This window comes from Barbatula barbatula, assembly GCF_947034865.1.
Source record: "Barbatula barbatula genome assembly, chromosome: 21".
Lineage (NCBI taxonomy): Eukaryota > Metazoa > Chordata > Actinopteri > Cypriniformes > Nemacheilidae > Barbatula > Barbatula barbatula.
In genome coordinates this window covers 18,773,778-18,788,452 of record NC_136784.1, presented here as the reverse complement: position 1 = coordinate 18,788,452, position 14,675 = coordinate 18,773,778, and the positions used below count along the sequence as shown (strand labels likewise).

General features: G+C 37.5%; 1 protein-coding gene across 1 annotated transcript; it reads right to left on the bottom strand.

Moving 5' to 3' along the window:
• Positions 1-5,578: 5,578 nt before the first annotated feature.
• On the bottom strand, positions 5,579-14,637 carry stx12 (syntaxin 12). Its single transcript, XM_079485490.1, has 10 exons — positions 14,279-14,637; positions 12,637-12,823; positions 11,773-11,842; positions 11,598-11,691; positions 9,397-9,534; positions 8,629-8,672; positions 8,438-8,543; positions 8,107-8,179; positions 7,231-7,313; positions 5,579-6,848 (listed from the first exon to the last, which is right to left on the bottom strand). Exons 2-10 carry the CDS (start codon positions 12,731-12,733, stop codon positions 6,753-6,755), a joined length of 801 nt encoding a protein of 266 aa, XP_079341616.1. The 5' UTR covers positions 12,734-12,823; positions 14,279-14,637; the 3' UTR covers positions 5,579-6,752.
• Between the last annotated feature and the right edge of the window lie 38 nt (positions 14,638-14,675).

Below are 14,675 nucleotides of genomic sequence, written 5' to 3'. Positions count from 1 at the left end.
CAACATCTAATGTGGTGTTATGCTCTGCTCGCTAATGTCATGGTATTTTTTTATACTTTAGAGAACCTGTGGAATTGGGAATACAGAAGACGTATATAGTAGCACGTCCATCACTCATATAGGGTAAACTCCATTAATATTGTGAGCTTATTTTGTCAAAATAGATTGCCTTTTTTTACGTGTATAGATATGAGAACTACAATAAAGATGGCACATATCTCAACACCAAATCTCATTGATTCTAAGACTAGCTTTTTGTATCTAAAAGGTTCAAGTTGTTATACACTCTAATGTAAGATTTTATTGGACAATATTACATTGGCGAATGGATGCCACAGGAAGGGGAAAGGACGCACAGGTCAGAGGTCATCGGTTAAAAAGTGCAAGCGCTTGGTGATGAAAAGTGACACACTGTTTGGGCACCCAGAGGCCCACAGGATCCCTATACAGACGAAGGTGTAACCAACATCTGCAACCTATTGCACCCCGTATTATCCTCGGGTGAACCTCATGGAAAAAACGACACAAGCAGCTGGAATGTAAACACGACCCAATGGGAACTCCCATTTATTTTCTCTCTTGCGTGAGCAGCGAACGCTATTTTGTTCTGTTTTTCTTCCCTCCCCGTCTTGCTGTTGGCTGTTCTTGTTTGAATGTAGATAGACATCACAGGTCCCTTTCATCAGTGTGTATCCCATTGCAATTATCCACATTTAGAATTGTTTGACCATTCAAGGGCCGGCACATGATTCATTCTCTTTTTCCCAGGAAATGGTAGTTGCTTACTCCAACTTTTGAAATGAGGCAGTGTTTTTAGGTCTTGTTAGTGTTGTGGGTTATTCAGGGTACATAGACACTAAAGTATTGAAACTCTTCACAACAGTGCGCACGTGTTCACACACACATTAAAGGCACACCACAGGTCTAGATCAGTCACACACATTTTCTATTGTAAAAAGGAAATCGTTTTTGGTAATGCTGACATTTGCATGAAATTGCACATGTCAGATCGTGGTACTCGGCTGCATTCTCTAAAACCTAACAATCAGATTATTTCCCAAGATGGAAAACTGTCATGTGCAATTTACATACAGTACAAATTGTTTGCAATATGTCCTGAATAGCATCATTTTCTTCAGTGCATAAGGCACTAAAATGCAGATAAAGGGGGCTTTTCAAACAGTTTTACCCTCTTACATCAACTCCTACAAGTATGTTTTCTCTTGTCATTTACGCTCTGTAAACGAGCGACCCATCGTTCCATCCCAACTCATTCTGTTCCTGGTGCAATGAGTTGCCTGTGTCCACCCATGTAGCGGTGTTCATCTCAACTGAAAACAGACTTGTTCCCCACTTCTTGACTAACCCCTTACTGTAGCTCTGTTAGCTATTTATTAATACAAAAATATTGCTGTTAACGAGCATGAAGTTAACACACTTAAATTGTAATGCAAAGTACTTTTTGGGGAGGATTTGTTTGCCTTTGTGCAGAGCAGTGAAGCTGTTGACAGTCTCTAGGCTTTATCCTTGCACACCAAAATGGTTTGCCTGACGAATTTCAGACAGTGAAGTTGCACATTTGCATTGTTGATCGATAGAAAGTTGCCAAAATAAATAGACTAAAAGGCTACGCATTAACTGTAGCAGTATTTACATTTAGTCATTTAGCAGACGCTTTTATCCAAAGCGACTTACAAAGATTTCGGGGAGCAATAAGTCATAAAAAGAGCATCAGGTGCTTATACAAAGTTACTAGTTTCAACAAAAGCTAGACCACTGCCTGTTGAGAGAAGAGAGAGGGTTAGTGTATTTTTTTTCTCTCAATTTTCTCTCAATTCCTCCTAACTGCTTTAGTCTAAATATTCCTTATTTTTACTAAATGCAGAGTTAAGTGGCTTTTCTGACTTCAAAAATGACAGTTACGCAGATATCAGATATATTAGTCTACCTGATATTTAATCTTGCCATATTCTATATTTTCGCTATTATCAGAAATCCAGCTTGGAGGAGCGAGCTTGTCATTTTAAAGTAAACCTTATGAAGTCAAAGCTCCCTGTTATACCAACAAAACCACCAATCCACATAAAACCAAATTTACAGCTGGGATCCACAACTCGAATATAATCTATTTCAGGAAAACACAACTTGGGCATAAACTTGAACAAATAGGTTAAACCTAAACTTGTCCACATCATTGCTACCCAGTGAAATGAATGTTTTACAGCATCACATAAATCAATCAAAACCATTTTACTGACTATACTTTCAACTCTTCATTTCTCTCGACATGATTATAACTGGCTTTAGCGGTAGTAGGAATATGCTGATGTTTCAGAATGTTGCAGTGCTCTTAGTGTTCAACCAGTAAAATGGATATACAGTATCGCAGTCTGCTTGTTGTCGATCTTAAGTTGCCCTCTATAAATTTCAAGACTCGTACGCTGGTCTTCAGTACCGCCTCTGAATCTTCCTACCGCAGCACATTCCTACAAATGAACGTTTACTCCCATTCTCTGTAATCAGTGTCCTTGTACAATGAACAAGACACAAAGTTACTTCACATTCACTGTCACTCAATGCTGATACAAACTTCAAACCGCTACTGTTGCTGAGATCACAACCTTGTCACAAAAATGTTAGTAGTCTTTCGACGACTAATTCTTGAAATGTGGCAAATATGGCACTGCTTTACAGCACCTGTAAGATTAATCACATTGGGTTTTTCCGTAAGCCACTTGCCTGCCAAAAGAATAAATGCGAATATAACCTGAGTTCCAAAACTTTTACTATTACGTGTATTGTATGTTTGTGTAATCCTTTGTATTTGTCACTTTGCACACAAAACATTTATTACGGTCTTTGCAAGAGTTTCATGTTAATTACGTGCACTACCATCAATCTTTTTACAAATCTGTTAGAATTCAAAACTGTTATATTTTAACATTTGATTAAGCCTAGGCTTAAAAAGCCCTGAACTACAACTTTAGGACAGCCTGATTGACATTCCTGCTCGTAACCAACTAGCAGAAAAAGGACAACAGAAGACAGAAAACAGAGAAGTCCTTCACTACTCCAATAAGAGCGTGATTTGATGTGTCAAAAAGTACATGCTGTAAGCCAGTGTTTGTGTGTGCCAACATAAGCATAGGGGGAAATGAGACATTAGTGTTATATTGAAAGAGTCTGGACAACAAACCAAACTTCTGACTGTCACTTGTGGCTTGGTTATGTAACATTTCAACTGGAGTTGTGTGCAGTTGGAGTGTGCTATAGCCCCAATTAAAAAGAACGAGAATGCCAAGAAGAAATAAAGCCGCAAGCAGCATTTTTTGGGATACAAGCAGATTTAGAAAATGGGGAACAGGTCCTCAACAGCACAATAAAAAAACAGATACGGTGGATACGAATACAATTATTTGTGAGAGGTTATGGAAAAACTTTTTGACTGTTTCCCTAAATGTATAAGTACAGACAATACCCTTTGAATAAATCATAAATCACTTCATCTGGTTCACCCAGCAATCGGAAAAATTAAGTTTGTCTCGTGTTTACAGTTTCAGTGACACTAACGTTGCAGTAACATATTTCAGAAAGCGAAACAGTTTTTCTCGCATATGAACAATACCTAACCCATTCGGGTCTCAAGGTTGACAGAGCGAATCAGGTGAGATGTGTTCACAAAACAGAAGTGTCAACATTTCAACAGCAACTGAGGAAGGGCCTCAAAACAACAGCTTAAAGTATATTGGGCACATGGTTAAAAAAGGGGTTCCCACTCTAAGTAAGTAAAAAAGTAGTATCATTAATTTACAATATGGATCATCAAAACACTAATTCAATCTCCAACAGGGGTCTTTAACCGTTTCCAAACCAAGGGCACCTTGGAGGATGGAGAGATGGGGAGAGAATGGGGACGACTGCCAGTCTATAGTATTATTATTAACTTAATATTTTTATATTATAGATATTGAGGAGATCCCCCCGCATCGATGTGAAGCATGTTGAGTACCCAGAAAGCGCTATATATGTGTAATGAATTATTATTATAAGATATTATATGTTAATAATATATTCAAAATAACTTTTTTTAGATCAAACTGGATAGATCCCTTGCAATTTCCCGGTTAAAGAGCCCATCTCTACATTAACTACATTAACAACTCAGTATGGAGCATGTGACCTAAGATTCCTCAACCCTGAACAAAGATGAGACACTCATTAAGATCAGGAAATCTCAAAGAGATCAAACGAGAGAACAATCTGTGCCCATGTTGACACCTCAGCTGGAGGTTTGGAGCCAGATTAACAATAGATGCTCAGGAAAAGCAGCAAACATCAATCTTAAAATACAGTATATACACCCATTATCCAGCCCAATGTATTCCACACCATTTTCAGGATTCACCTGAGGATCCTGCCCAGCCACGGGACATTAAATGAAGGACGTGAGCAGCATTGATGGGAAACCTACATGGCTGAATGAGATCTCTTCATGGCAGACAGCTCAACATAACCAAGCCAGGAACTTTATTTCATATTAAAACACACCTGGAATTTTGCTTCATCTTAAAGCTTAATTGTTTGGAATTGCTAACATTACACAGGACAGCTGTGAACACAGAGACTTCACAGAGAAATCATAAATCTAGAGACGCTCTTGAATGTAACGTTTCATCCAACATAAACGCACTTGATGTATTGTACATATAGTTATAGTTTGCCGAATATTGACAATTTTTCACAAGTATTATGACAATAGTCACAATACTAAAAGCAGGATTACACATCATCTGTTGCATTTTAAGTTTAATTTGTAACCAGCAGTCATTTAACTGTAAAGGGCAAGAAGCTTCTGGCATCAAACACTTACTACACCACAGAATGTGAACAACACATTCATCATGATTTCTGGGTTCAGTCATAGGCCCGCAACATTGGCTTAGTCAGACTAATAATGAGTCAAATGTTGAGAACAATTAAAGGTTAGACATTTTGTTAAATGACACAGACTTATTTTAGGTTTGTGCATCTGTTCTTAAATCTTAAAGTTAATGCATGAAGACATAATTTCTTTCAACCCAAAAAGAGGCTTTGTGGGAAAGAGATTTCTCATTAGTAAGAGTTTACTGTCTGAATGTACCACAAGAACCAATTCTAAATCAAAAGGCAAAGCACAAAAAGACATTTAATTCATGGGTATTTCTAAGAGACATGCTTGAAAGCTGGCTATAGGGACAGATCTTTATGCTTAGACGATACATGAAGAAACTTTCTTAAAAACCTGCTTCACACTGACCTCTGCTGTTGGTCTTTGACATTTTTATGGGAACTAAATATATACATCTCTAAAAGAAAATCTGAATGATGCCTGTTGGTCACAACTTTTAGTTTTTGCTTATATAAGGATGTTCCTTCAATGCCTGTCCACCATGTAAAACAACTACTGCTTATGTGCTTCTCAGAGTGGATAGGGAATAGTTAAACTTCTGGCATTCTGTCATTTCAAACCTGTATGATTTGGTAACTAAACTACAAAGGAACCCTTGACCTTTATTATCAAAATATGTTTTTGCTCTTACCTGTGAAAATCATTTAATTGTGAGCATCAGAGATCATGACTTCAACCCTTCATTTCACTATGATTTCGATGTGACTTTGATATGGTATTACTCAGTCAATATAAAAGATATTAAGGTTATATTGGAACTGAACTTTCTACAGTATGTTTGCATTTAATAAAAGTGTACACTTTCAGACGTCTATAACGGTAACCAATCCAGACCAGTCCCATTCTCAATTCACTATTTAACATGGCTTAAAACATGGAAAGCAAGAATCTGACATTCACAATCAGGAGTGCAGACGTAATTGAGACATAGTTCTTTACTCAAGCACTCAGTCATTTTTTTACATACAAAGACAATCATTTTTGCATGTTTTAAAAGTTTAGGGGATTTGTTTTACATCATTTTAATGCATTGTTCAGAATTTTCATGTTGTAATATACAAATCTGTTTCAGCCATAATATTGATTACAAGTTCTTATACAACACATTTACAGCTAAATAATCACCATAGATTTGACTTATACAATAAAACGATGAGTTAACACCACAGAATAGGCAGACAGTATTGAAACTGTAGTTCAGAGATATTTGTGATTGAGCATTAGGTGTCATTGCTGCATCATACTTGCAACTCTACTATTGGACTGGTTATACACATCATCAACATCATGTTATCTGGTTGAAAATGTCATGCTTTTGCAGCTCATCTAAGCATTCTGTCCTAAACTCCCAGGAGTGTAGTTTTCAGTAGAGACATCTAAAACTCGCCAAAGCAAAATTATATTACAAGATGCAGAACAAAAGTGCAATTTTTACACCTTATACTGCTACAACAAACCTGTCGAAATGAAACGACCTGCTTTAACTTGGACATGTAAGGTAGTGTTAGTGCTAGAAATATCACAAGAATCAAAATGAAGCCTTAAGGTACAGAATTCCTTTTCCCACTACATTTGCAATCTCATCCTCCTTCATTATCAATTAAAGGTCCAGAGAGGAAAGGGAATGTTACATTCGGTTTACTCACTTTACATTGCAACTATCCCTGCAAACATCCACAGACAAATCTGCAGGTGTTGCTACTGACCTTCCTCTCTATATGGATGGCACAGGGTTTGTGAGCGAGAAAAAGAAAACAAAGATATAAATAACGAAAAAAAGAGAGGGAAGGAAGAGGAAGGAAATTCACGCGGTGGAGACTCGCCAGATGATAATGCCAATGATGAGCAGCACTAGGGAAAGAACCACTGCCAGGATGCACATCTTCTTACGGGACTTTTGCTACAGTGGAATGAAGAACAGAAAATGTTGGGTCTTCGTTAAATTGCAGGATTATTATATTGTTTTTAGTATCTGATAGAAATATTTTAATAGCATATATAACACAAGTAGCATCTGATCTAATAATAGCCAATAATACACTTTATATGAGGAGACACAAAGACACTTGATTAAAAGCAGATGATTTTCAACTGGCAGCATATGAGGGAATTATAGGAGCTTTCAGATTGAATGCACCTACGAGTTGTCAGTAAATTGGCTTTTGAAACATAGCAAATAATATTTTTTAATTATTTTTCCTGTGTTTTGGTTGTGCTGTGGGATGCTGGTATTCAAGCTCTGGTGTGTGTGTGTGTGCGAGTGTGTTTGGTAAAGTTGTAACCTGGTATTGAGCTGCTCTCTGAAGCTGCTCCGCTCCTCTTTCCACATGCACCTCTGCACTCTCCACGTTAGCCTCTATGCTGTCTGTAATTACAACCATTTACAAGCCTTCAGAAGAACATTAATAAGCGATACTTGTACTGAACATTGGCATAAGGGCTTCTTAACACGCGAAACATCAAACTAAACCCTGTTGAGACGGCATGGTGATTCCAAAAAATGTTCACTTTTGTCACTAGACTCTTGCTGCTCTGTGCTGCGGGCTGCAAATCGGGTTGTAACCATATATGAACGAGACAAAACCTTGCACTGTACAGATCAGACTAGCCTGACTTTATAACTGTTGAGCTATAAAGAGGACGTGCCTGACTTTATAACTCTATAAGGACGACGCGAGATCTGCCTCACTTTATAAAAGAAAATACATTTTGCTGATTATGATGTGCTGAAATATAATATATATTTTATATATTCGATGGCTTGTTAATATTATTTAACAGAACAGACATCAAGCAAATATTGATTACACAGAATTGTTCATTTGGGTGTTGATTTTAGTTTTCAACACCATTTCTCAGAAATGCTGTACTCCAACTTTGGGGGAAACTGGAAGAGAAGTCACTCACTGTTTGGTTTTTTATTGTTTCTTAAAATATAAAGAGAACAACATTTTAGTCATGAGACCTTTTTATATTAATCAAATATCAATTGAAAATGTGTGCACTGACTAGTAAAAACATTGTGGAACATTGCAAAAAAAAAACTATCCGACGCTCAAAGACAACCAACAGACGCTTGGTGTGTCCAGACTCCAGGCCCTTGAGTAAGATCAATCAATGTTTGTGAACTTACAGACTGTAAACTTATTTTTTCTTACCTATCATTTCACCTTGATCATGAATCATTACAGCAAGATCCTTAAAAATCTGATTGACATCCAAAATATCAGACTGCAAAGAGAGAAATTTAGACACGGAAAAGAGAAATTTAGACACGGAACAAATACATCACTTCGGCATCAAAAACTAAATTTACTTCAATATTTTACCCACGGCACTAACATTAATCTCGGATGATTCAATTACAAGTTGTCAGACGAGACAGATCACCTGATATGGATCTTAAAGATGTAAACAATACAGTACAAGAAAACCTCTAAACATGCTTCCCGTGAACACTGGATTTAGGAGGAAAAGGCTGAAGCTAACCTCAAGTTGTCGAATGGCAGTTTCTCTTTCCTTTATGAGCTCCAGGTCTTCCTCTGTTATAGCTGTATCTTCGGTTTGTAAGGTGGTCTTACCCCAATCATCATTACTGCATAAACACATGCACAGAACGTTTTAGTTTGGTGGTCCATTACAACTCAAAGCACTAAATTAAAGTAAAATGTGGAACATACTTTTCAAAGGACACCAGCTGATCATCATGACCCCCTTCATCAGCCTGTAGTAAAATCACAAAACAATAAACTGCGAGGGACATCAGGACAGCTGTTTGAGAGTCAATTTATTGCAGTTTGATGAAACAACTAAGACAATATTTCATTGGAGTAACGTGCAACCAATAAAATCTTCCAGAATACCTCAAAGAATGTGTATTTATTAAGTAGAAGGGCTGCCAGAAACTACCAGAAAGAGACTTTACATTTTCATGAAAGGTTATAAAAACAGATCAAATGTGCACAATAACACCTGAGGAATTTATTCATGGGTAGATAAAGCTACGGTTACTTCCTAATCTTCCTTAGACAATAAACCTCCCTCCTATGCTGAAATACCTGTTTTTAGTTTACATTTACTTTACACATATGTCCTCTTCTCTTTCATTGTATCTTGGGTAAACTAGCTTCTTGACAATGTGAAGCGCTGAGCACCAAACTATTCAAAGAACAATCGTGCATGTTTTAGAAAAATAAACATAGTTTTTTCTTATAGAAAGGAGAAGGGAGACATCTAAAGGCATCTTAACATCCTGGAGGGCTAAACAGGTGTTTAGAACTAATGCAGAAGTGGAACAACTTATTTAAGTTAAGTACCCTGACTGATTTGTAAAACATTTCTAAAACCTCTACCAGGTTATGATGCTGCCTTTGTAAACAGCAGACAGTGGGAGTTTGAAGCGGAGGGATTTTGCCACAATTTAATGAGAGAATATACATGTCTCTTACAGAGAGGCGGGATCCTGCTCGAGCTCTGGCCACAGATTCCTTCTCCTTCTCTGCGGCTCGACGTTGCACTGCCTGGAAGTTGTTTAGCGCAGCTGAGAAGTCGTTCATCAGCCGGTCCTTCTGGATTTTTTGCTGCCTCTGTTAAAAGAACAAATGAAACCATTTTTACTTTTATACACCTTTTAAACAATAATTACAAAATCTTGTCCTCTAAACTTTGTATTTTTTCATTTGGTTCTTTTAAATTATTAATACTGTAACTGTAGCTCAATTGGTAGAGCATTGTGTTAGCAGTGCAAAAGTCATTGTTTGAATCACTGGTAAAATATATTCCTTGAATGTACTGTTTTGGATAAAAGTGTCTGTCCAAAGCATGTAATGTAAATGTACATTTTAATGTCGTTATTCTTTATTGAGGTTAAAAAGTGAGCTTAGAGGTGTGGTTATTCTGTAAACACTTCAGAGTTTAGCTTCGAACATACACCCCATGTAAAAAGGTTTGGAAACATAGCGTGGACTGATATTACGGTTCTCGTATTCTTTTTGTGATCCAAAAGCTTAAATTGCTTAAAGGGGCGATTCGCCGGAAATACATGTTTTTCTTTGTCTTTGGTGTGTTATAAGTTGCCCATGCATGTATTAGACACTTACAAAAATGTAAGTGTCAGAAACAAAAGATGCATTTTATATAGAAGCGAATGCTCACCCAGACCTTATCTACGTCAGTTCGTGGCACGATTTGACTAAAACCGCCCAAATCTAAACGCCAAACTAAAGTAAGGTGTGCAGTCTTGTAAATCAAATTTGTACCGTCACAGGCGCAGCCATGTCGCGAAAATGATATGTGTTGAGCATTGCGTTAACAACGCAAGGTTGTGGGTTGGATCCCAGGGGTGCAGATACCCATGTATAAATGTATAGGATAATGCAATGTAAGTCGCTTTGGATAAAAGCGTCTGCCAAATGCCTAAATGTAAATGTGTGTTTCGTTGCGAAACGAAAGCCTCTTTATTTGCCCTTTCAAAAGACAATACAACAAATACAATACAACAAAAAACAAATGGTTAATTTTATGAACATTACTGTTACAGAAAGGTACAGTCCGAATATTCAAGTGTGTGCAGTGCAATTCACGAATCTGGGAGAGATCAAGATCGGCTGTGCACGGAAGCTTTTGTTAAAAAGTGGGGCAATTCCAACAGTTAAAACTCTGCAAGGACTGTCTTGCGCTTCAGATTCCCAGCCTGTAAGTATGTTTTCATTGTAAAAGACTTTGTTACGGACTAACGCGAGTTGAGTTTGATGTTGTTGTTTCTTTGTGTGATCTGCAAATGCAAACAAGTGCGCAATTTGGAAAAAAAATCTGTAATAATCAGTAATTCTGTTTCCACTAGAGGCACAAATATTGTGTTTATAATGGGGTTTATTGTCTTTGTTGAGTAGCGACGATACATGGCATAACAATGGTTGATCAAGAAGGGCCAAAGCACTCGCAGTATTTATTATGTTACCATTCCCTGCTGTAATGCGAGCTTGTTTCTATCTCACACAAACTCTTTATGATGTATATGGTTGTTTGTTTATAAGAGGCGTTTCATTTCCGTGCAGTATTCGACCAAACACTACGCACTAGTGAACTGGCCAATCATAGCACACCTCGCTTTTCAGAGCGATGAGCTTTGTAAAATATCAGCGCGTTTCAGAGAGGCGGAGCAAAGAGGAGAAACAAACATGTGTGGAAAATACAGCATTTTTAAACCTTAAATCGTGATTTCAGATTGTATTTCATCTAAAGCAAACAATAATATTCATTTTAGGCCGCCTCAAATGACCCCTTTAAAATAAACAAATATAAATTCATGTCTTTTTCTTCATTTTATTGAAATAAAAAAGTAGTTGGAGTGGACACTGAAGAAAAGGAGCAAAAGGTGCCTAGTACAGATCGCAGAATGCACCTCAAGAAGTTGGTAAAGGGAATGAGCAGAGCTGTAAGGTGGCTACTAGGAAGAGGCCACATGGTCACTTCGTAATTTCTGTTATTTCATGCTTTTTATGTTGTTTTTTAGGAGAAAAATGTTGATAAAACAAGTAATATTGCTGGGAATATGACATAGGCAGAATGACTCTGTAAATTTGGACAACCTAAAAACAGCGTGTGCAAAACTGTCTAATAAATGTGCTGATAGCATGTAGACACGCACCTGTTCGGACAGGTAGACAGGGAGAGAGCCCAGGTCTTTTAGGTGTTTGTTAGTCTCTTTGGCCAGCTGGTTTGTGTAGTGTTGCACCTGCTGACTGTAAACAAATCAGACATATTTAGAATATAAGAGCACAGTGCAATAAATGCACAGTCAAAAATAAACAAGGAACACTCACAGCCTCTCCCGCAGGTCACTTGTGTCTTGTTTGGTTCCCAGTTGGTTGACCATGCTCTTGATTTGAGCCGCTAATGCAGAAAATGCACAATTAGAACAGTCAATATTAAGTCCAGAAAACCGGTCTCTCACATGAGATGACTTTACAGAACATTGTGTGTGAATCTCACAAAGAAATAAATAGAAGATCGGTTGACAAAGGACTTATCGCTGATGTGTTCAAGAACATCTGGATAAAATGTAACAGAGAGGAACAGAACACAACTGAGACGACTTCTATGACAACAGTCATTATGTGTCCTGTAGGATCATGTTCAATTATATAATTACATAAAAAATTTCACTCAATATATTTACACATATACAGTATATATATATATATATATATATTATGTTAAAAACCTCTTAAATTGATAGAAAAACATGACTTATGTTATATTCCCAGTAATACTGCTGTATTTCTGAAACCTCATATCTTTTTTTGTTGTTGCCATAAATCAATATCAGTCACCCCGTCATCACTTGGTATTGCAAATATCTAATGAATAGAAAGTATTAAAAAGTGCTTGTCAACACAGCAGTTAATCATTTTAAAAGTAGTTTTTTTCCATTTCCTGAAAAACTGCGAATTTGGACATCCGTGGTTTCAGAAAGACAGGGAAGATCATCCAGTACAGCCTGTGCTGTCAAACTAATATACTGGCATTACACATAGTAGCATCGTGAAATTTAACATGCATGCCTCTCGTTACAATGTATATTGTAAGAATGCAGATTTATATCAATATTTACAGCCCGTCGAAACCAATTAGCTAAAACTTTCTAATCGAAGTAATAGTAAGGAAAAGCACAGGGACGAACTTACTGTTCTGTGTGATCTTTTGAATGTTGGAGCTGCATGTCTGGATATGGCTGCTGAAATCTTTTGGGGCGACACGCTGCTCTGTTCTTCCATACGACATGACTGCTGGATATTCCAGAGGCCCTGGATGGATGTCTCAGTAGAAATACCAGGAGGACTGGAGCAGGAAATATGTCAGTGCCTGAAAATGCTGATGTCAGAGAAACATTGTTTCAGAACACAAAAATAAACTGTGTTGATGTTTAGGTATGCATTTGATTGATGGGAATGATATTTTCCAACAATAATACGAGTCGCTTGCTCACTTATTTTATCATCAACTCATTTTCATTGACCACGGATTGGATACTTTTAAATGTCAGCAATGACAACTGCAAAAGTCTTTCCTTTTTTTCCATAATGTGATGAATATCTGACTAAAGTGGCTTCTGAAATGAGAATTGGAATGGGATTTCAATTGTTGAATCATTAGACCGGCAAAACAGTTCCACCACTGATGAAGAGATGAAACGTTGTTGGAAGGAAGGGTTAACGTTTGTGATCGACGATTATGAATTTAGTCATCGATAGTAAACACTGCAAAATTAAATTAAATAAAGTATTGTCAATTTTGATTTCATTATGACTTTCAACATTATAAGAGAGGCACAAAGTAAGATAAAACACAACATTCAACCTTCAGAGGGTTTTTTTTCCACAAATGTGTGTAATATAAAACGGATAGTTCCAGTATGTTATATAATTCCGTGTCTTCACACAGTCAATATGTTGTATCAGCCTTTTAAATGCTATAGCCGAAATGCTGATGATTTTAAATTGATCAGAAATTGGCATCAGCAACCAATTAATGTGTATATTGAACTGTGGTAATACACAATAATAGTGCATTTGGCTTTCAAGAGTAGTATTCAGTCACCTTAACCCCGTGATGATTAGATAACAAGATAAAACACATGACCTTAAACTCAATAACAGTACTAATGTTAGTATCATACAACTCAACGAACAATGTGGCAACAAACTGCTTACTTACTTACGTCACAATGTTAATATAACTAACTGTTACTCTTACAGCCATATGACACCGACACAGTGTTGTTAAACTTCCACTGACAGTAAATAACTAAACACACGTCAGAAGACTGTTTGAAGTCTGGACTGAATAGCATCGTATGTATGCATACAATATACTTGCTTGTAAATCTGGGAATCAGGACATTGGTTTAATTAATTAATTTAATTCAAATTAAACGCATAACACTGACAAATATAAACACGCATCAGTGTCATTTCGAGAATAACTGATTTCAGATCAGCCAATGCTGAGCTCACGCGCTAACCAAACATACTTTAAAAGAAAAAAGCGCTACTATGAAATGATGTCACACGACAATTTCGCTGTTTGTTTCATTTGAAATCGAACCCATGATGACTTAACCCCAAACAACAAAACATAAATGAACGCGAACCACAAAAAACCGTTAAACTGTAAACCATCAGAACCACTAGCATACAATAATCCATCATGCCGTCATCTTCTGGGATCACGCGCTCCCAACAAAGATTCGCTTTCGTTTCTTTACTGCAAATAGAATAATTCAGTCGTTGTGAATTATCTGTTAATTTGGATAAATAAGAATAATACCTTAGTTAAGCTCGGGGCCTCTCCTCACTCTGGACTTCCGTTGTGATGTACTTCGTTCTTCCGGTAATGGGCAGCGCCCTCGTGGCCACGTGACAAACCGCTAGCAAGTCAGATCCGTGGGCACGGCTTGTTGGTTTTGCCTAAATCCTTGGTGTTTCGAGTCTGGCGGTACCCTTACCCTTACCCACTCCCTAAACCAAACCGTGTAGTAGAGTAACTAACCTATGGTTCTTGAACGTGGCAACAAAACACGCAAGCGTCGTCTGACTCGAAACGCTAAGATTGGCGAGAGCCATGGGCTGACAGGCTCTGCACAGATGGATCGGAGTGTGACATCCCAGTACCGCGAGAGACAGTCGGAGAGCCGACAGGAGTTCCTTGTTTTTAATGGCTCTCG